The sequence below is a fragment of the Heptranchias perlo genome, chromosome 13 (assembly GCF_035084215.1).
Source record: "Heptranchias perlo isolate sHepPer1 chromosome 13, sHepPer1.hap1, whole genome shotgun sequence".
Taxonomy (NCBI): Eukaryota; Metazoa; Chordata; class Chondrichthyes; order Hexanchiformes; family Hexanchidae; genus Heptranchias; species Heptranchias perlo.
In genome coordinates, this window is record NC_090337.1 from 2,824,875 (window position 1) to 2,846,476 (window position 21,602).

A 21,602-nucleotide genomic window follows, 5' to 3' on the forward strand; every position below is an offset into this window, starting at 1 on the left:
TGAATCAAGTGTATCCAAATAAATCTGTTTGAAACCACAATCTCTTCCACGTGAAATTGTCATGATCATGAAGATGGGCAAGTCTAAGACTTGGGGTGAAATCTCTCGATCCTCATCGGTTGTTTTCTTTTCTCTCTTTCTTTCTCCGGTTTCCCCTCTCCAGTCTGCTCAAGGCCTGCTTTCAAAATGAACACTTGGAGTCAAACAGCGGCAAAAGGCTGTTGATGAAGGAGAAAACGTCCGATTCTGTACAGACTGAGAACACCTTACATAACCTGGAAAGAGGGGGGTGGGACGAAGAGACCACAGCTCAAACCTTCTATTATTCATAAAAGGGAATTGCCCGAGAACTGAGTTGGAGTAGTTTAAAGGGGAAGCATATTCCACTTCAAGTGGTCCAAGAATCTGTAGGCTAGTGTTCATTGGATTGGTGAAATGGCCTGCAATCCCCAAATGTTGCAAGAGGAAATCTGCTGGCATTTGCTGGTGTCCTTCAGTCAGCACTTGTTACTGGTTTTAATATTTGACATCTGCTCGTTGCAGGCAGCCTGTGAGCAGCTATGATGTGTCGTACTCTCCGTCTGATGTGGCATTAAATTCCATTCCAATGATTTCATGAGTGCACAACCCCATTGACTGCTTCTTTAGTAAAATGCCTACGATAACCAAGTGGTTCTGGTTCTGGATTAGCAAGCCAGAGGTCACGCGTTCAAATCCTACCATGGAATCCTGCTATGAAATCAAACGCAATCAATCTGGCCATTTGTGGACTGGCACAGGACAACGAAAGCTGCTATTTAGTTGTAAAAACCCAAATGATTCACTATAGGGATCCTGCTACCTACCTGGCAACTAGGGATGGTGACTAATGTTGCCCATTTCCCAACGAAAGTCAATAGTTCAAAAGCACAAAACATATCTCCTTATGTAAGATTTAGCAATTGGGGATTCTTGAGGTGAAAATATTTCCCACTTTAACCTACTGAAGCTGTCTGAAATGTGCCAGTACCAGGCTCATGACTTTGTGCCTGCTGCCCAAGGGTGTTTTATTGGGGGGAAGGATCGTCCGCTCGATTGGAAATATTAACAGTAACTCTTGAAGACATCGAAAGCTATTTTAGAATTTATCTACATTAATATATTAACAATTTTACATCTGCATGCACTTCCTGTGAACTTCTTCCATTATTGAATTTTATGTCCACATTTCTAATGGAGCGCCACCACGGGGGGGAGGGTGAAATTGCAGCGTGACGAGTTTACATAGGCAGTCCCATTATAAATGTGGTCATAGGAATTTATAAAGGAAATGTAAAAATAAGGACAGAATGTATGACTTTAAAATGGGGACTGCATACCCTGGTCCAGTTTCCCCATGCACTCTAACCCTGCTTCACTTGAGAACAACACTTGGTCTTGAATCCCAGTGTGTAACTCCACGCAAGATTGACTAGTTTTCCTGTACAATTATCATGGCTATACCACTCTTTCTTTTGAAATTAAAATTAGTTAGTAAACAATTCCCAAAAAGGCCTTTTGCAAAAGCAGGATCTGACCGTTCCTGTAGTCCTGTAGAGCGAATGCGCTGGCTTTGCTTTGTCGAGTTTAACACCCATTAAAATTGGTGATCCTCACGAGTATCCTCAGCTAACGGGGCACTGCCCCTTCTGTTCAAACATTGGCATTTAGGTGGTATGTGCTTGGTATCAACTTGAGGGCGGAGATATTTCCAACAGCTTCAATAACTTCCTTGTCTGTAAAAAAAAAAATTGCCTTGTCCAGTAGCACAGACAGAACGACAGGGCTGGCAAACGGGCCCTTTCCTCCAAATATTCATTGAGCATCCAAAATAGCAAACAGTGTTTCCAGGGACAACGGAAAGTGGATGATTAAATCCCAAAGCTCACACAGGCCCAATTCCTGAGGGTTTCTAAACTTTTTAAGGAGAGGAACATCTGGAATTTGGAAGAGGTGAAATCAAACCTTAAAACTGCTCTGCCTGTGAGTGACTTGCGAGCATTCAGTATCACTGCAGAATGTGCTACAGAGAAGCGGTGAGCCGCATGCAGAACCCGTAGAAGTCTCCATGGACAGTGTGGTGTAAATTCGTGTGACAGCTGAAATGGCTCCTGATTGCTGATGTACAAATGTAATTTGCATATGGTCAATTTGGAGTCAAAGTTTAGTAGGCGCGTTCTCCATAAGAGGACCACAGGAACTGCCTGCCCTGAACATCTGAAGATTATCACCGTTACAACCATTGCATTGTTTTGGGCTTTGCGAACTCCTGAAATCAGTGGTGTCGGGCAGCTCATCTCCTGAAATCAGTGGTGTCGGGCAGCTCATCTCCTGAAATCAGTGGTGTCGGGCAGCTCATCTCCTGAAATCAGGGCTGTAGGGCAGCTCATCTCCTGAAATCAGTACTGTAGAGCAGCTCATCTGAAATCAATGCTGTAGGGCAGATCTCCACCTGAAATCAATGCTGTAGGGCAGATCTCCACCTGATATTTGTGCTGTAGGGCAAATCACCACCTGGGAGTGAAGATTCTGAATAGGAATGGCAAATTGCACATCCAGGATACTCATTCTGCCTCCTGCATTACAGCCTGGCTGGGGACTGACAAAATAAAACCCTACGCACAGTCACCCTGAGAATGAGCCAGAGCAGGAATTTGAAATGCGAGACCCACAGGAGAGTATTAAAGCCAGTCTACTCACAGAACTTAAACCAGGCAAAAGGGGTGAATATCAGCTCCCACTGATGGTTAGTAAAACCATCGATTGGTACAGTCCCCAGTGCATTTGAGGGTGTGCCAATTTAACAAGGTGGTTATTCAACTCTACCTCAACTTTCCAGCACACAGCGTCCCTGGTGCAGTGTTGGCCTGGATTAATGATGTACCCCTCCTTTGGAAAGGAAGAGAATGTGTGACTGTTGTGTGTAATATTTTGCTGTCTAAAGCTACCAGCCTTGTTTGGAATTATATTGTCAGGAGAGAATAGTAACTGTGTGGCTTTAAGAATCAAGGATGCAGTATGGGACTAGAGTCTGGTATGGGCCAGACCAGGTAAGGACAGCAGGTTCCCCTCCCTGGAGGGCATTAGTGAACCAGTTGGGTTTCTCATGCTCATTATTTTTCCCTCCTGTTGTCAGTCCACAAATGATCAAATTTGCCATGCAGAGATTAGACCTCTCGAACTCTCGTCCTCTGGGTCACTAGGCCAGTACCATAACCACTACACTTCGTACCCGGACTGGGGTTCAAGCTGAGACACACACTAAGCTAGTTCAAAATAAAAGTGTTTCCTTTCATGGGGAGACTCGCAAAAGGATGTTGTCTACAGAACAACCCAGACAAATCATAGGTTTCTTGCTCTGTTTTCAGACCTGTTTAATTGCTTTCAGTGCAGACAGAAGAGAGAAACTAAAATTTGATTTGAAGCATGTAAAATTTTGGCAGGATTATTAGAGCATTTGTCCCAGAATTAAGTACATATTAAAAGGAAGAACAAATAACCAGAAGAGACGGAGGCAAAGATCAGCAAGTGAACCCCAAACACCTCGTGCTTCGGAATTCTTCAGGAATCTGCTCACGTTTTCCTGGCACACGTTGGTGAAAAATGAACTCTTTTCAACCAAAAAAAAACTGATATTTGCACACTGTTTTTGCACGACAGAAGAGAATGTTTCAGGAAATGGTTTTCACAAATTGAGCATGATATTAAAGTAATATTTAAATGTTTTACCAGTATTGAAGTATGGGTAGTATACTGCAGTTATAACTCATTCAGATCAAGGGAATGACCTGCTGTGACCCAGTGTGTTTCTGGGCTTTTTCAAGTAAAACCCTGTTTCTAAATTGTAACAAGTATGTGATCCTTTAATTCTGTTCTAATGTACTAAGGCTTAAAATCCTGGCTATTGGTGCCTTCCAATTTTATTGCCATGTTTTATGTTTATATTCTCGTTTTATTGATATCATGGGCTGAATTTCAATAATTCTTCTAGACTTATCTACTCAACCCATGACATCACTGAGTAGAATTATGTATTGGACCCGGGATGTCATTGACTGAAATTATCTATTTGTCCCACAATATTTACTGAGTGGAATTATTTGTTTAACCCATTACATCACTGAGTGGACCAGCTCTGTTTAAACAAAAGAGGGAAGCAATAAATATAGGCTGGTACCTCAAAATTTTGGAAGAAATTTCATCCAGTGGGTCTGTGGATAAATATGCAGTATGGTATTGATTCATACTGACCAGCACGGTCCCAGGTATACACGGTATGTGTGGTACTGGGCCATACTGACCAGCACGGTCCCAGGTATACACGGTATGTGTGGCACTGAGTCATACTGACCAGCACGGTCCCAGGTATACACGGTATGTGTGGCACTGAGTCATACTGACCAGCACGGTCCCAGGTATACACGGTATGTGTGGCACTGAGTCATACTGACCAGCACGGTCCCAGGTATACTCGGTATGTGTGGCACTGAGTCATACTGACCAGCACAGTCCCAGGTATACACGGTATGTGTGGTACTGGGCCATACTGACCAGCACGATCCCAGGTATACTCGGTATGTGTGGTACTGAGTCATACTGACCAGCACGGTCCCAGGTATATTTGGTATGGTGTGGTACTGGGCCATACTGACCAGCACGGTCCCAGGTATACACGGTATGTGTGGTACTGATTCATACTGACCAGCACGGTCCCAGGTATACATGGTATGTGTGGTACTGGGCCATACTGACCAGCACAGTCCCAGGTATACTTGGTATGGTGTGGTACTGGGCCATACTGACCAGCACGGTCCCAGGTATACACGGTATGTGTGGTACAGGTCCATACTGACCAGCACGATCCCAGGTATACATGGTATGTGTGGTACTGAGTCATACTGACCAGCACGGTCCCAGGTATATTTGGTATGGTGTGGTACTGGGCCATACTGACCAGCACGATCCCAGGTATACATGGTATACACCAGGGACCATGCTGGTCAGTATCAGCCAGAGTTCACACTGTCCAGTGACTCCTGCTGGAGAGTGAGTGTGCCTATTGATTAAGTACAGAATCGGGCCTGGAATTAGTCCACCGTTTCACACACATGGATGGATACCCTCGCTTTCCGGGCGCACGTGTGAAGAATGGTCACTTGTGTGAGGTGCTGCGGGCACCCATGGAACTGTGTCCCAATTCGAATCACTAGTCTCGGGAAACCGGGTCAAATTGGGTGGTGGGGGTGTGGGACGAGGGAGTTTGCAGTTAGATTTGTGATTTGCTTTAAGATATGCAAACAGCCTAATAAATCACTGGGTTCCCTGGTGGTTTGTTAGCAATATCGTTCTCCACTCAGCCCAACTGAAGGCACCAGTGGCTGACAGATTCGAGTGTTGCGGAACCCTGAGACTGGAACCTGGGACCACGTCCTTGTGAAGTGAGATGAACTGCTGTGCTCAGTCCTGGTTCTTGCTCACCACCTTGCAGAAGCAGTGTTGCACCGCAGTCAGCTTCATATTAGGAGTGCAAGAGGCCCAGATCCCATTTCATCCCAGCTCCCTGGTAGTACTTTCCACCATTGACGGCAGAGACTGTTTGTGATGGGTGACAATTTCTACATCACCTTGTGTGATATGAGGAGACATGAGCTGGCCTTGTGTCAGAGATTCCAATTTTATTGTCACTATCTTTTGATTTTATTGCACATCATTTTGTAACGTATAACTTATTATAATGTCTCGGTTCATGCATAACATTTGGTGACATGAATTCAAGCACTTGGCGGCACGATTTATTAGCTTTTAATTTCTCTTTTTTTGTTCCAATGCCCTCTAAACTGTGCCATTTAGTTACATTTTTTCCCCCACATTAAGATGAAATGTGCCCATTTTAAATATGAATCATTAGTATTGCTGTGCCCCTCTGGCTGTGATTCTGCAGAGCTCCTTTCATCAATTAGAGTTGAACGCTAAGGAACGCCCAGCAGACTCATCCTCCCAACTGCAAGAGGGTGTGTGCACAGCATAGGTTTTCAAAGTTGCAAGGAAGAGTGGGGAGTCTGCGATACATCCAGTCTGACTGGGGCTGAGTGTACCATGAGCACAAGAATTCTATGTTGCAGATTTTATTTTCATGTACTTGTTAATTTACTAACAGGTCATTCCTGTTGCTGTATACTGATGTACATTTTCTGCAACTGTTATCCTCTGGATAGCAAACACACTTTTACTGAAGTTAGGACAGGGTACTCGGGAGTGCTTCGATATTTGCAAGGGGGTCCCCGTAGAGAGAGGTTTTACCAGCACCAGTGTAAAATGAGAGCCCACGTAGGCTGCATCGAGTGTGGTCTGGTTTTTATGCCTTCAACATTTCGATTCAGGAGCACCGTGCACACGTTTTGTGTCACCCTTTTGCAAGATGACACTCTACGTCCTTTCCCCACCTGTGGCCAGGTTCCCACTCTCTACTGTGTATGGAACTCCCTCATGTGGCATGAGGGCAAATGGAGACTAGTCCTTGGCTGTGTCACACTCCTACTCCCAGTGGCTGTTCGAATTGCATGGAGTGAACGGAAAAATAAAGGGAGTTCATCCACAGCGTAAAACAAGACATATAATGAGCCTAATAAATCTTGCAGCCATGTACGTGTCTTTCTTTTGTTTAATGACGTTTCCCATCACCAAAGGATGTAGTAAGATCGCACACAGCGCTGTTTGTAGCTGGTGTGCAGAACCTCAGTCATTGCACTAGAAGCCAAGTTGTCCCAGGGACTGGTTATCTGAGCCTCTGCACTTGTCATGTGCAATCTTTTTCCTTTACCTGGCTGGCACAGGTAAGGAGTCAATGCTCTGGAAGTGTTGAATCGCTGGGTTGCTGCTGGCCAGATACGTTCTCTGTGAAGATGTTCTGTGTTTTTTTAAGCTGGTGTTTCTGAATATGTTTTGCAGTATGTGGTAATTGTTTGAGTTATTGTGTACATGCTGGATTGATACTGAAACCTGTACTTGATACTTTAAATAAATACGGCAACTGGAGTCTGTGTGAAGTGTTTGTTTGTTCCTGTGCTGTTTGCCGTGTGGAAGTAGCTCCACGTTCCTGAGGAGCACAGGTGATGGGTGCCAGTGGTTTATTGGAGAGAGGAGCCACTAAATCATGTGGAGAATGCTGATGTACAAGTATCGCCAGAGATCGGGCCAACCAGAGAGGTTGTTTATCACTAAATTTACTAAAATATAAAATGAGAAAACATTATTGTATATTTGCATATTTTTCATCCTTCTCCGGTGAGTTCTCGCTTCTGAAGGTGTTGACTCATTACCAGGGTACAATCCCCAGGTACCTTGCCCACATGGCCCTTCTTCATCTGTGAGCATTGCAGGCTGTTTGACTTGAGGGGCATCACAGCCGAGCTCCATCCTGTCCTCACCGAACATCCACACACAACGAGAGTTGCTGGCTACCAATCGGGAGAAGCAAGCGGGATTTCTAGCTGAGTCAGAAGATTGCTGGTTTGAGCCTTATTCCAGGGCTTGCGTGCACAATTTAGGGAGGAGGGAGTGCTGCAATGTCGGAAGTGCCATCTTTCAAATGAGATGTTAAACCGAGCTTCCTGTACAAGTGAAGGTTAAAGATCGCATGGCAGTATTTGAAAAATTACATAGAATGTACAACACAGATACAGGCCATTCGGCCCAACAGGGCCATGCCGGTGTTTATGCTCCACACGAGAAGAGCGGGGAGTTCTTCCGTTGTCCTGGCCAATATTTCTACTCAACTAACACCAGCAAAAACGGATGAGCTGGTCATTCATTTCATTGCTGTGTGTTTACAAAATGGCTACCACATTTGTTGACATCTCGAAGTAATTTAATTGTATGTAAACACTTCTGAGATGCTATATAAATGCAAATATTTCTTTAAACATGTACAAACTCAAATTCTATTGTGGCAGCAGTACTGCAAACAAGTGGGGAACGTGCATTGCAATTCTCCTCGAAAAGGGTATCTTAGGCTTTGCACTGTGTGTTGGCAAGTGCACGCAGTTGTGTGCCAAGTGTGTGCGTTTGGGAACCGTGTTGAGCAGTGAATCAGTAAATAGGGGGCCATAAGCTCAGGAAGCATAAAGGGGAGGGTAGAAGAAATGTTTCAAATGCAAAGGGTTATTAGAATGTGTAATCCACTCTCACAACGGGCTGTTGAAGTCAAGTCAGTCTTGGTATTTAAGAGGGAATTGGATAAACAGGAGGAAAAATATTGAAGGGTACTGGAAAAGAGCAGGGACGTGGGATTAGCACCAGTCTGGGAGTAGTACCAGCACAGTCACGATGGACCGAAAGGCATCCTTCTGTGCTGTAATTTCTATAATGATGTAACTTTGCATTTGGTGGTATCTTGGTGATCATGTGTAGCATAAAAGCACATTGGGGAAAGTGGCAGAAGTAATTTTTAAACGAGGTCTGCACTGTAATTATTTTGCATTTTCTCTGTTTCAGGCCATCAATGCAATCGCAGCAGTCCTTCGGGCCCTCTCCCCCTCCGATGAATAAAATGCCCAGCATGGGGAACAAGTTGCCGTCTGTCAGCCAGCTCATCAGCCCACAGCGCAATGCACTCACACAAGCAGTCATGCCAGGAAGTATGGGTAAGAGTTTGAGAGACACTTACAAAGCGTGACTTTATCCAAGACTGCTCTCTCTCTGGGGATCCTCTTCTAACTCCTCTCTCACACTCCTGGACACAAGAAAGAACATGCTCATCTGTTGGGTGATTCCTCTCTCATCTCTCTCCCTGTCGCAGACTTTCTCGTTACTTTCTCCATTAGTGATATTCTGGTCAGTGTTTCTCTGAACTTTCCTCCTAAGCTGCAAATCCCCCGTCCTACACCCCCTGCATCCTCAAAATCCCCCGTCCGACACCCCCTCCCTGCATCCTCAAAATCCCCCGTCCTACACCCCCTGCATCCTCAAAATCCCCCGTCCGACACCCCCTCCCTGCATCCTCAAAATCCCCCGTCCTACACCCCCTGCATCCTCAAAATCCCCCGTCCTACACTCCCTGCATCCTCAAAATCCCCCGTCCTACACCCCCTGCATCCTCAAAATCCCCCGTCCTACACCCCCTGCATCCTCAAAATCCCCCGTCCTACACCCCCTGCATCCTCAAAATCCCCCGTCCTACACCCCTGCATCCTCAAAATCCCCCGTCCTACACCCCCTGCATCCTCAAAATCCCCCGTCCTACACCCCCTGCATCCTCAAAATCCCCCGTCCTACACCCCCTGCATCCTCAAAATCCCCCGTCCTACACCCCCTGCATCCTCAAAATCCCCCGTCCTACACCCCCTGCATCCTCAAAATCCCCCGTCCTACACCCCCTGCATCCTCAAAATCCCCCGTCCTACACCCCCTGCATCCTCAAAATCCCCCGTCCTACACCCCCTGCATCCTCAAAATCCCCTGTCCTACACCCTCTCCCTGCATCCTCAAAATCCCCCGTCCTACACCCCCTCCCTGCATCCTCACAGTGTTAAAACCAAGACTCATCGCACCGTTTCCTGCGCTAACTCAGTTTTAAAACTACGGAACTCCTTATCTCCCTTGGTCTTCGCTCCCTACTATAATCTACAGACTTTTAAAACCCAGGCTTGGTGTCAGTTGGTCATCACTGATTTGTCTGGTCATCTCACTTACTGTTCAACCTTGGTGACCTTGTGCAATGTGGCCCTTGGCCAGTAACCCAGGAATTTCATTAAATGAAGGCTGGGGGACGGGGACCTGGTTCATATTTGGTTTTTCCCCTAAAGCCAATTCGAGTGATTTGTTTGGGGTGGAGGGGGTGGGAGGGAGTATTTCTATACTTGAGATTTCAGCCTGCTTGCTATTGGATGAATTGGTTCATACTATTCATGAGCACATAATTTTCGTGAAATGCTTTATGGAGATGCAGTTTCCTAACATTGCGATTACATCTATTACATAGCTGGGGGTTTCCCCGATGGCCAAGGGCGAGCCATTTAGGCAAGGAAGCTCCCAGGACCACGGGTAGCCCAGTCTGTATTGAGTTAGCCAGGCCAACAATTGAATTGCCGTCAGTGATCTTGGGTTAGAGAGCAGAGAATCGATCAGGGTCCCTGCTCCCGGTTGCTATCCCAGAGACCTCCCCCTGCTGGAACTGTCCATGTGTAGACGCTGAGTGAGGGCAGCATCGGGCTTGGCGGTAATGCTGCATATGGTTAAATAGCCGACTGGCTCTCGCACAAGTAATGGCTATAGGGCAACTGCTGAACTGCATCGCAGCAAGAAATCAATGGAGTCAGCAGAGATGGGGCAGCGGGGAAATTAGTGAGAAGTTTTTTTTGAAAGCTCCGTTTCTCACGTGCCTTTTAAAGTAACCTCTGTTTGTACCACCCAGGAAATGGGAGAATCAAAGTGACCCCCGCAAACAAATCAACACTCTGTCCATCAGTATAGTTTGCATGTACGATTTACATTCACCCCAGCCTTCATCATTTTACTATCGTGACTTGCCTAATGTGTAATATAAAGAGCTGCAGGAGACAAGCTGAGTCCCACTTGTGGAGCATCAGCACAACTCTGCAACAAGTGAGTTATCAGGTCAGCTGAGAGCATCAGAGGGATATCATGAACACTTATCCCTCTAATAATGACCCTATATCCTGGGGGAGGGGGAACTATTGAATTTGCCGATTCTTAGTACAGGTGGTATTTGTTATATAACGCATACAGCCTTTGAAAGAAGAGGCTGTGATGTACAGCAAGCTGGTGGGTTATCTCTCGAGAGCGAGGCCTGTTTGAAGCCTCCAGCCCTGAAGTGAAGAATGGTTCTGATTGGTTCTTTTGTCCTCTCAGTCCCTCAGATGATGAACGCCCCAATGCAGATGAACGGAGACATGAATGGGTTAAGCCCCACGCAAGGATTGCCTCCAATGCCATCGACCTCGCACTGCACCCCTCCCCCGCCTTACCCGTCTGACAACAGTATCTCCAGGTCAGAGGTGGTGATTGGATTAATGACTTACTTTTTACAACTAGTTTACATAGAGTGGAGCCCATTTCTCATACGGTTTATATAACAATCCCTGCTTATGAAATTCCAAACCACCAACCCATCTCCCAGTCCGATTTATCCACAGTGAAATCTGATTACAGATTTACTCCTTGATTTGATGAGCTTCAGGTAACTCTCTTGGATCACAAGCAAAATAAAAACATGCCTTGGGTTTTCCCTGGGTATAAGTGGCCTTGTATTTACCTTTTACACGTGGTCCACGTTCCTGAGCTGGCAGAGTGTACACGCTGCAGACCGTAAGCCACATGCAGCCCCCGAGCCCAGATAAATCGGCTCTATTTACACTTCCATTTCTCCTCCGCGATGTCCTGTTTGAATTCCGTGGGCCCTGATGTTTGGGAAGTGCTGTTCTTAGCGCTGTTGCCTCATTGGTGGATAAATCGTAAATCAGAACCCCGCGATCAGTTAGTAGCAGCAACCTGAGATATTTGGGAATTAATGGGTCCATGGATTTAAACTGTACATGAGCCTCTTCCCACCCCAGGCTCCTTGGAACACATCCATCCAGCCCACAAAGGCACTAATTGCACCCCCTCCCTCCAGTATATCTAATCTATGTAATAATCCTGTTCGATTCATTGCATTGATCCCATTTTATCATCAATTTATTCCTACGCCTTTTAAGTTGAAGCCGATTCATGGCTGTAACTCTTGAGTATATGAATCAGGTATGAAGAGACCAGCTCCACTGTATATAAAATTATGATGGGACTAGATAGAGTGGATAAGGAGGATCTGTTTCCCTTAGCAGAGGGGTCAGTGACCAGGGGGCATAGATTTAAAGTAATTGGTACAAGGATTAGAGGGGAGCTGAGAAGAAATTTTTTCACCCAGAGGGTGGTGGGAGTCTGGAACTCACTGCCTGAAAGGGTGGTGGAGGCAGAAACCCTCAACTCATTTAAAAAGTACTTGGTTGTGCACTTGAAGTGCCGTAACCTACAGGGCTACGGACCAAGTGCTGGAAAGTGGGATTAAGTTGGATAGCTCTTTTTCGGCTGGCACAGACACAATGGGCCGAACGGCCTCCTTCTGTGACCGTAACTTTCTATGATTCCATTATGAAACTTTAGAGTTATTCAGGTTATGAAAAACCACTGAGCACTTAAAGGGATCTTGCAAGTTTCAGCTATGTGTGCTATTTGTTTTTTGCTGTAAAGTTTTGAGGCAAGGGTGCAGAACAGAGCTGTCCAGACCACGAGGCTGCAGAATGCCTAGGCTGTACTGAGTCAGCTTATCTCAGTGAGGCAGTGGTAGGGGTGCTGTAATTGGTCCAAGTACTCCTGGACCGGGGGGAGGGGGAGAAATAACCAGGGGTCCTGCTCCCCATTGCTAAAATGGGACTTCTGCTGGAAATGTGCATGTGTGTACAGGATCAGGCTGTACTGCGACTCTCCCCACAGTTGAATAGCCTGCTGCACTCTTGCCTCTGAGTCAGAAGGTTATGGGTTCAAGCCCCACTCCAGAGACTTGAGCACATAATCCAGGCTCACACTTTAGTGCAGTACTGAGAGAGTGCTGTACTGTTGGAGGTGCCGTCTTTAGGATGAGACGTTAAACCGAGCCCCTATCTGCCCTTTCAGGTGGATGTAAAAGATCCCATGGCACTATTCAAAGAAGAGCAGGGGAGTTCTCCCCAGTGTGCTGGGCTAATATTTATCCCTCAACCAACATCACTAAAACAGATTATCTGGTCATTCTCACATTGCTGTTTGTGGGACCTTGCTGTGCAAATTCCCTGCCGCGTTTCCTACATTATAACAGTGATTACACTTCAAAAGTACTTAATTGGTTGTAAAGCGCTTTTGGGTGCCCTGAGGATGTGAAAGACACTATATAAATGCAAGTTCTTTCCTCTTATACATATGTGTATAAGAGCTTTAAGTCTTTTATATCGTCTTGCCTTGATGTTTAAGTTGTTGTGTTAATTGATTTGTACCATAGTTCCATGAGCTGTTCTCTCAGTCACAGCCCGTATTTAGAAACTAGTTGTGTGAGAGAGTTGTGACCCTGAGCAGACTGCAGGTGCTGACCCCCTCTCCCCTCTCTGGTTGCAGCTTTCTGACGAGAGTCGGTTGTGTTTCGTGTTTGGAGTATTTCACCACTCAGGGATTAATGAACATTTACCAGATCGAGCATTTTACCATGGATGTGAGTAGCTCCCTCTCCCTGCTCGCGTTTCCAACCTTTCCAGGCTTTCCTGATATCAACTTCATAAAAACCGTCGCAGAGAGGAAAATACCAAACCTGGCCACGTGTGGGTCTGTGCAAAGTCCACAATTCCTTGGACTTTGGGCTGAAAAGATAATACAGTTATTTCATATAGTTTTTAATAAACTTGAGGTGTTCGATTTCCCCACTCCCACGCTTTTGGATCCCTGGGCAATGCTAATACAGGAAAATCAGGCAGGAAGGAGTATTAAAATAAATGGACAGAAATCGCGGTGGGGGGGGGATTCTCTGTCTGTGTACCCCTCCTCCCCGCCCACATTCGCCAGGCCCAGTTGATCCAATGACCTCAGGAGCAGGAAAATCTGTCCTGGTATTTTTGGTGCATGTCGTTCCTTATAAAAAAAAGGCATCAATTCCCCTTTGAAGAGGTGCAGACGGGTACAATGCTTTCCCTTTGGTCGTCCCTTGGTTGAGATGGGTGAAGCCCCAGTGACTTGGCCAGTGACTCTCTGTATCCGACTGTTTGGCCAGTGGGCAGGAGTGTGCCAGCACTGGTTCTGCTTCCCTGCGTAACGTCTGCTGCTGCCTCTTCGTGTCGAGCTCAGTACACCGACCCCTCACGTACTGAGCTCTGTCCCAACGCCCCACAGTCCAGCCTCACTTCCCTCTATGGTGGTAGCACGGTTTATGAATGAAACCTTTCCCAGACAGCATTGAATCCCATGGGCGGGAGAGGAATCGAGAGATCCATGCTGTATATACCTTTTATAAATCATTCTTTGGGATGTGGGCGTCGCTGGCAAGGCCGACATTGCCCACCTTGAAGAACAATTTTAAGAAAGGTATACGTTTGAGGGATCGGATCTACAGCAAAATGCTCAGTTAAATACTGCATGCCGGGGATGGGGGGGTTCCTGACCCCTTCAATCAAACTTGAGGGGTAGTATGGTGGTTATATTACTGAGGTCATGAGTTCAAATCCCACCATGAAAAATTGTGAAATTCAGTTCAATAAATCGGGTAATTTCTGGGCACAGAACAGTGACCATGAAACCTGTCAGATTGTGGTAAAAACCCAACTGGTTCACTAATGTCGTTCAGGGAAGGGGCCCTGACGTCCTTACCCGGACTGACCTACAAGTGACTCCAGTCCCACACCATGAAGTTGTCTAGGGATGAACAATAAATACTGCCCTAGTGGCATCCTTCAAGAACAAATTAAAAATAAAAGAATGGGTCAGAGTTGGTTTTTTTTCTCTACTTTATAGTTTGAAGTTTTGCGATGTTTTCTAAGGGATAATTGTACGAGTTTGTGCTCCCGGTGGAAGGTAATGGATGTAAAATCGCAGGATGCACTCCCGCAAGTTCCCAATCTGTGCTCCCAGCATCTGAAACTCCACTTCAGGTGCGTGAACTCTTAAAATGATCCCTGGTTTTGTGTGCCTCAATAACCGAAAAACCTCCCTTTTTAATCTTGTGGTCAGGATCTGATCAGCTTGAAGATCCCTGACCAGTACCGCCACGTCATCTGGAAAGGAATACTGGACCACAGACAGACCCTGGACTACACGAACGCACCACAGCTCCTGCGCAACACAAGCAGCGCCTCCACCGCCAGCATGGGCTCCCAGAACGAGACGCGGGGCGAGCGGGTAATTGACGCCGTCCGTTTCACCCTGCGCCAGACCATCTCCTTCCCTCCCCGCGACGACTGGAACGACTACGGGTTTGACATGGACGGGCGCCGCAGCAAGCAGCGGATCAAGGAGGAAGGCGAGTGAAGTGGAACGGGAGCCACGACCACATCAAACCCCAAAAGACAATGTTCCAAAAATATCTACTGACCACAACAATACGAGGGAACGCTGTCGGAACAAAGGTTCTATACTTTGAGTATTCTCGCTCGTGTTAGAATTGGTTGCACTTACCCAACTTTGTTTTGTGTTTTTATTTTGCATTTTTTTTGTTGATGTGTTAAGCCCAAACTGCCCATATATGGTAACTGTATCAAAGCTTATAGGGTGCTCAAGGGGCTATATGGGATTTGTAACTGCGGTATTTATAAGTCTCTTCCTGTTTAGAGTGGATCATTCTAATCAATGGTATTGTTTTTGCATCAGTTCTGCAGTTGCAGATGGATGTGTGAGAGCACGTGGGAGTAGAGAGAGAGTGAACGAGGTAGATGAATTGACAGGCTCGTCAGTGTTACTGCACCACCACCACCACCTCCCTCCCTCCACCCGTAGTTATCATGCACTTCAAAAAACGACACTTGCTATTTCACAGCCGGGGCTGGTGTCTGGAGCGGTGAGATCAATGAAATGGCACCAACCACCAGTTTAACTGTACCTGCCAGCCTCTGTGAGGGAGGGCAGCAATTAATGCCATTTTTAAAACATTTGCTACCAACCCTGCCATTTACTGTTCCTGGCCACTGGTCACCGGGCACCGATCCCAGATGTGCCAAGGTTGCCGGGTGCTACCTGTGTTCCAGAGATTGTCCCCCTCAGTGATCCCAGGAAGCATTCAATTGTGACTGAACTTGTATAAACTCTGTGAACAAGCCGGATAGGTCAGTTTGGGCCAAGAATGTGACGTCCTGATACCAACATGTTCTAGATCATTGAAAACACTCGCCACTGCTGAATGAAATCAGCTCTCAGTTAGTTAGTAGTGTTGAAGTGTTAACCCTTTCACTTACCCGCTGCGATGTACAAACTCAAGAATGCAGCCCTGACTGCCAATTGTGTTGTGAGGTTAGCTTTGAATTTAGTGGGGGATAGGAGAATAAAAGCTTCGTCCCAGTCACTGATGACAAGTTATTTTATAATTTTTCAGAATTTTATATTGAGATCCATCTCATCTTTGTGCATTTCATTTGCAGGATGTTGCATGGTATGGAACTGTACTGATCCTGGTAGTGCTGACCAAACTCTGAGGGAATGCTGGGTTAATCATCATCTTCACTGGGGAGTACAGGCCATTCAGCAGCTTCAGTTGCATGTAACATTAGCTTAAATCTGGGCCTGAATCCATTTGAAACGTTCTTCCCTAATCGTTGCCCACAATTGTAAAAGAATTCCATTCTCCTCAGACTTTCCCGACAATTTGATCTTTGTAAGGAAATTCAAAACTTTCCGTGACAAGTTGTGTACTGGGTTTGTGATTCCGATGGGGTGTTTTAAGATATTCATACCATGTATCACTCTCACCACATCACTGAGCAAACAGTGAGGTTGTCTGTTACTTATATAATTTGGTTCATAAATTAATAAACCGGTCACCAGACACCATGTGCAGAGTTCATATCATGTACGATACTCCACAAAAGGCAAGGTTCAATCTGGACAGTTAAAAATTACACTGGTATATTAATTAAGTTGAGCCGTTAATAATTGGCCAGTAAACGCCGTACTGGATAGTGTTGACGTAATAATTGGGCTTTCTGAGGACACTGGCAGCCTGAGGTCCAGTGGGAAGAGCTGTCAGTTCGTACCACTGTCACCTAGTTAGACAAGTAACAGCGAGCAGCCCAGCCTATTCTCGGGGGGCCGGGGGCAGGGGTAGTACAAGATGATGCATGGGAGAAGTTGTTAAAGATTTGACTGAAGCCACCACTTGAATCATGACTGTTTACATACTGCAGCATTCTGTTTCTCTACTTGAACCTGGTTCTGGGGTAGCCTGAGTGTTACTTTACGTACATCCGTTTCACGTTTAAGAGTCCTAGATTTCAACATTTGTTTTATATTCATCTCTATTTTGCTACAGCGACTGAGGGTGTCCTGTCTGCAGGTGAACTCCAAGCAGCTTGGTGCTAATGGCTGAGGGGGTTCACATTATTGGAATTCCTCACAAACTGTGAATTAGGGTTAGATCTTTAGCAGCCACAATCAGACACGCAGAGAGACAGTTTTGCTTATTTTTCGTCCTTCAATCTTATTGCATTTCAAAACTGTTCTTAAAATTTTATATATTATAAAATTTGGGGAAAATTACGTAGAACGATTCCCATTCAGAGATCAATATCCAGCGACTCCCGATCAGTGTCCCGGCGACTCCCGATCAGTGTCCCGGCGACTCCCGATCAGTGTCCCGGCGACTCCCGATCAGTGTCCCGGCGACTCCCGATCAATATCCAGCGACTCCCGATCAGTGTCCCGGCGACTCCCGATCAATATCCAGCGACTCCCGATCAGTGTCCCGGCGACTCCCGATCAGTGTCCCGGCGACTCCCGATCAATATCCAGCGACTCCCGATCAGTGTCCCGGCGACTCCCGATCAGTGTCCCGGCGACTCCCGATCAGTGTCCCGGCGACTCCCGATCAGTGTCCCGGCGACTCCCGATCAATATCCAGCGACTCCCGATCAGTGTCCCGGCGACTCCCGATCAATATCCAGCGACTCCCGATCAGTGTCCCGGCGACTCCCGATCAGTGTCCCGGCGACTCCCGATCAATATCCAGCGACTCCCGATCAGTGTCCCGGCGACTCCCGATCAGTGTCCCGGCGACTCCCGATCAGTGTCCCGGCGACTCCCGATCAATATCCAGCGACTCCCGATCAGTGTCCCGGCGACTCCCGATCAGTGTCCCGGCGACTCCCGATCAGTGTCCCGGCGACTCCCGATCAGTATCCAGCGACTCCCGATCAATATCCAGCGACTCCCGATCAGTGTCCCGGCGACTCCCGATCAGTGTCCCGGCGACTCCCGATGGGTGTCCAGCAACTCCTACTGTTGGAAAGTGTGTGCGCGGATAAGGTGGGGTCCAGTTGTGATTTCCCCCCCCCCCCCCCCCCCCCCCAACAATCATTCTCTGGGCTCACTCTTGCAGAATGGGCGCTTGAGCGAGCTGGCACAGGACAGTCAGGGCTGGGGGAATTGTATGAACCCTAGAAAGAATTGGAGCTTCAGGAGAGGAGGAGAGAATATTAGTGGAGGGAGAAAAGGAATTCAAACACGTGGCAAACAGGACAGGCTGATGGGTTTGTGAGTCCCTCAGGCTCCCTCACAGCTGCCCCACTGGGGACTTTCCAACCTGGTCACAGAAATCGCACACTCGATGCACCAAAGGCGCCTGTAGGTTTGCCCGTGAATAGTTTTGAAATGTATTCGGTGCAAACTGAGAGAAAAAGAACAAAAACTGTCTCTTCTAAAACACCTATTTTTGTGGCTGTGATAGAGTTCAACATTGTTACAGATATTAAAATGGGATGTGTTAAAATTTTAAGTGGGAGTTTGTCTGTAGTGGGATGACAGAGTAATGAAATAACCAGTCACTCTTCATTTCACGGTGCTGTATATACGTCATTGGAGCATTTGTCAGTCTTTTTTTAATAAATATATATAATGTTTAAGGTGGTATAAATCATTGCTGTAACTTAGTCAAATTGTGTGTGCACCAACACTGGCAGAGCTCAGCACTGTCACTCATGGTTACAATCCGTGGAGATTGGGTCAAGGTTGAAGAAATGCAAGTATTCATTGCCCAGTGTCACATCAGCACTGTCTGGAAAAGCAGAGCGCACTTTCAGAAAGATAACCTCCACGGCGTGTGTAAGACTGATGTGGTTCTCCCTCCGCCACGTAGCCGAGGACCCCGACACTGATCTTATTTGGAGTGTTTCACTGGGTAAACTGTGTTCGGTGACGGCGGTAATCGGAGGGGAGGGGGTAACAGATCAACAAGACGCTGGCATTTTGTAGCTGTATTTGGAATCAGTACTTGCATTTCATTTCGGTGTAAATTGGTCACCATGTGTTGGATTTGATGCACTTTAGAGTTCGTTCTGTATAAAGTTCCACCACAGCTCTTTTTTCCCTGCAGTATTAAGCATCCAATTAAAAATTTCTCAAGATTCCTGGCTCCCGTGAGTTTCATTCGAATTTTCATCTCATTAAACCCTCCCATCCTTGACCGTAGATGTTGGAAACGTTGCAAGATGTCCTCCCTGATTGTTTTGGGCAGAGCAGAGAGCGGGTTAGCCTGTAAAAGCTGTGCAGTATCTGGCCTAACAGTGCTCATTTCTGACACTGGGTACAAAACATGGCAAGTTCTCTCAGTTCACAGCATGCAGAAAATTTCTCGTGTGCCAATCTGCATGAATACAATATATGTGAAATAGAAGTCCCACTCCAGAGACTCGAGCACACAATCCAGGCTGACAGTCCTAGTGCAGTACTGAGGGAGTGCTGCACTGTCGGAGGTGCCGTCTTTCGGATGAGACGTTAAACCGAGGCCCCATTCAGGTGGAAACCTGGAACTGGGCTCATAAAGGGAGGGAGAGAGAAAACAGGGAACTACAGGTCAGTTAGCCTGACATTGGTCATCAGGAAAATGCTAGAATCCATTATTAAGGAAGTGGTAACATGGCACATAGAAAATCATAATATGATTAGGCAGAGTCAGTATGGTTTTATGATAGGGAAATCGTGTTTGACAAATTTATTAGACTGGTTCCCCCTTATCGAGCAGGATAGATAAGGGGGAACCGGTGCATGTCGTATATTTGGATTTTCAAAAGGCATTCGATACAGTGCGCCATAGAAGGTATAAAATATATTCGCATGGATAGAGGATTGGTTATCGGACAGAAAACAGAGAGTAGGGATAAACGGGTCACTCTCAGGCTGTAACTAGTGGGGTGCCGCAAGGATCAGTGCTTGGGCCCCAGCTATTTACATTCTATATTAATGACTTAGATGAAGGGACCGAGTGTAATGTATCCAAGTTTTCTGACGATACAAAGCTAGGTGGGAAAGTAAGTTGTGAGGAGGACACAAAGGGCCCGATTTTAGCAGGGCTGCGGGGTCTCGGCGGGTGGGCTAGCGGGCGCGTGGGTAACGCACCCGGTGAAATTAGTGGGTTTCCCGCGCGATCGTAGCAGGCAACCCACTAATTGGAGCCACTTACCTGCTCCTCCGGGTTCCCCGCTGCTGATCTGCACGTCGGGCGGGCTGCGCATGCGCAGTAAGATCTGTCAGCTGGAGGCGCTCTATTTAAAGGGGCAGTCCTCCACTGACAGATGCTGCAACCAATAGCAAAGATGACTGCATGGAGCAGCCCAGGGGGAAGGCTGCTCCCAGTTTAATGATGCCTCACCCCAGGTATCAATACATGGGGTGAGGAGGAGGGGGAGGACAGAGATCTTCCACCCGGCGGGCGGGAGGAAGCGGCCTGCCTCTGCCACCAGGAAGGCCTGGCTCGAGTTGGCAGAGGGGGTCACCTGCGCCACCAACATATCGCCCACCTGCACACAGTGCAGGAGGCGGTCCAATGACCTCAGTTGGTCAGCCACAGTGAGTACACGTAGTCTTTCCCCTACACTCCGTCTGCCATATCACTGCCCCCACCCCACATCTCCTTCGGCACTGCCAACACTACTCTGTCACATCACCCCTCATACCCACTCAAACCCCATCCTCATCTTACCTGCACCTACCCACCTCGCCAGTACTCACCCCGCCACTACCACGCAACCCAATCCTCATACAATCTCATGGCTCTATCCCATACTCACCCTCTCGTGCATCTCTTTCACGGTCAGCCTCACTCAACCTGCCACCACCTGTGCTGCAGCCACAGGGCATGCATCACATATGTGCAGTAGGCAGCGTAAGGCAAACGTGTCGTGAGCATGAAGGGGATGCACAAGGGTGTTTGAGGGTTTGTCCTGGTTGTTACTTCTATTGAATTTCAGAACAACTCACATCACACATTATATTGGCACCACTACTGCCATGTCTTCGCGAATCCTGTCCGGTTTGTGCAATAATGGCCGCTCCTGGGTATCACTATGAGGACCCACCACTGATGCCACCCATTGTGTCACTGCAGAGTGGGTGTAGGTGTATTTGCAGGGCTCTTCTGTGCAGACGACTGAGAGACATCGGCGATGTCCCCGGTTGCACCCTGGAAGGCTGTGGAGGAGAAGTTCGGGAGGGCAGTGGTGACTTTGACAGCGACAGGTAGGAAGATGGTGCACGGGCCAGCCAGGAGCAGCTCGGCATGAAAGAGGCTGCAGATGTCCACGGCTACATGTCGAGTGACTCTGAGCCTCCGTGTGCACTGCTGCTCAGAGAGGTCCAGGAGGCTGAGCCTCGGTCTGTGGAACCTGTGGCGAGGGTAGTGCCCTCTGCGACGCATCTCTCTCTGCGGTAGCCCTCCCTCCTGCTGTGCAGGTGGATGTGTCACAGCACTGTGTTGTAGAGCTCCACGTGTCAGAGGTGGACGGCGTGGCCGGCGAGGCTGGTGATGCTGTTCGCCCTCCGAGGAGGTCATGACTGCAGCTACAGCGGCCCCCATCCGCAAGATGTACATCTGA

General features: G+C 47.3%; 1 protein-coding gene across 2 annotated transcripts in view; it reads left to right on the forward strand.

Moving 5' to 3' along the window:
• Window positions 1-19,136, forward strand: part of tp63 (tumor protein p63) — a 121,425-nt gene extending 102,289 nt beyond the window's left edge. The window contains exons 9-12 of one of the 2 annotated variants that reach the window (XM_067994840.1): window positions 8,512-8,660; window positions 10,888-11,026; window positions 13,162-13,255; window positions 14,761-19,136. In XM_067994840.1, the coding sequence (XP_067850941.1) occupies window positions 8,512-8,660; window positions 10,888-11,026; window positions 13,162-13,255; window positions 14,761-15,057 (679 nt within the window). In that variant the 3' untranslated portion in view covers window positions 15,058-19,136. Of the gene's footprint in view, window positions 1-163; window positions 2,244-8,511; window positions 8,661-10,887; window positions 11,027-13,161; window positions 13,256-14,760 lie in introns of those variants that run through there. The other variant, XM_067994841.1, reaches the window with a different exon arrangement.
• The last annotated feature ends 2,466 nt before the right edge of the window (window positions 19,137-21,602 follow it).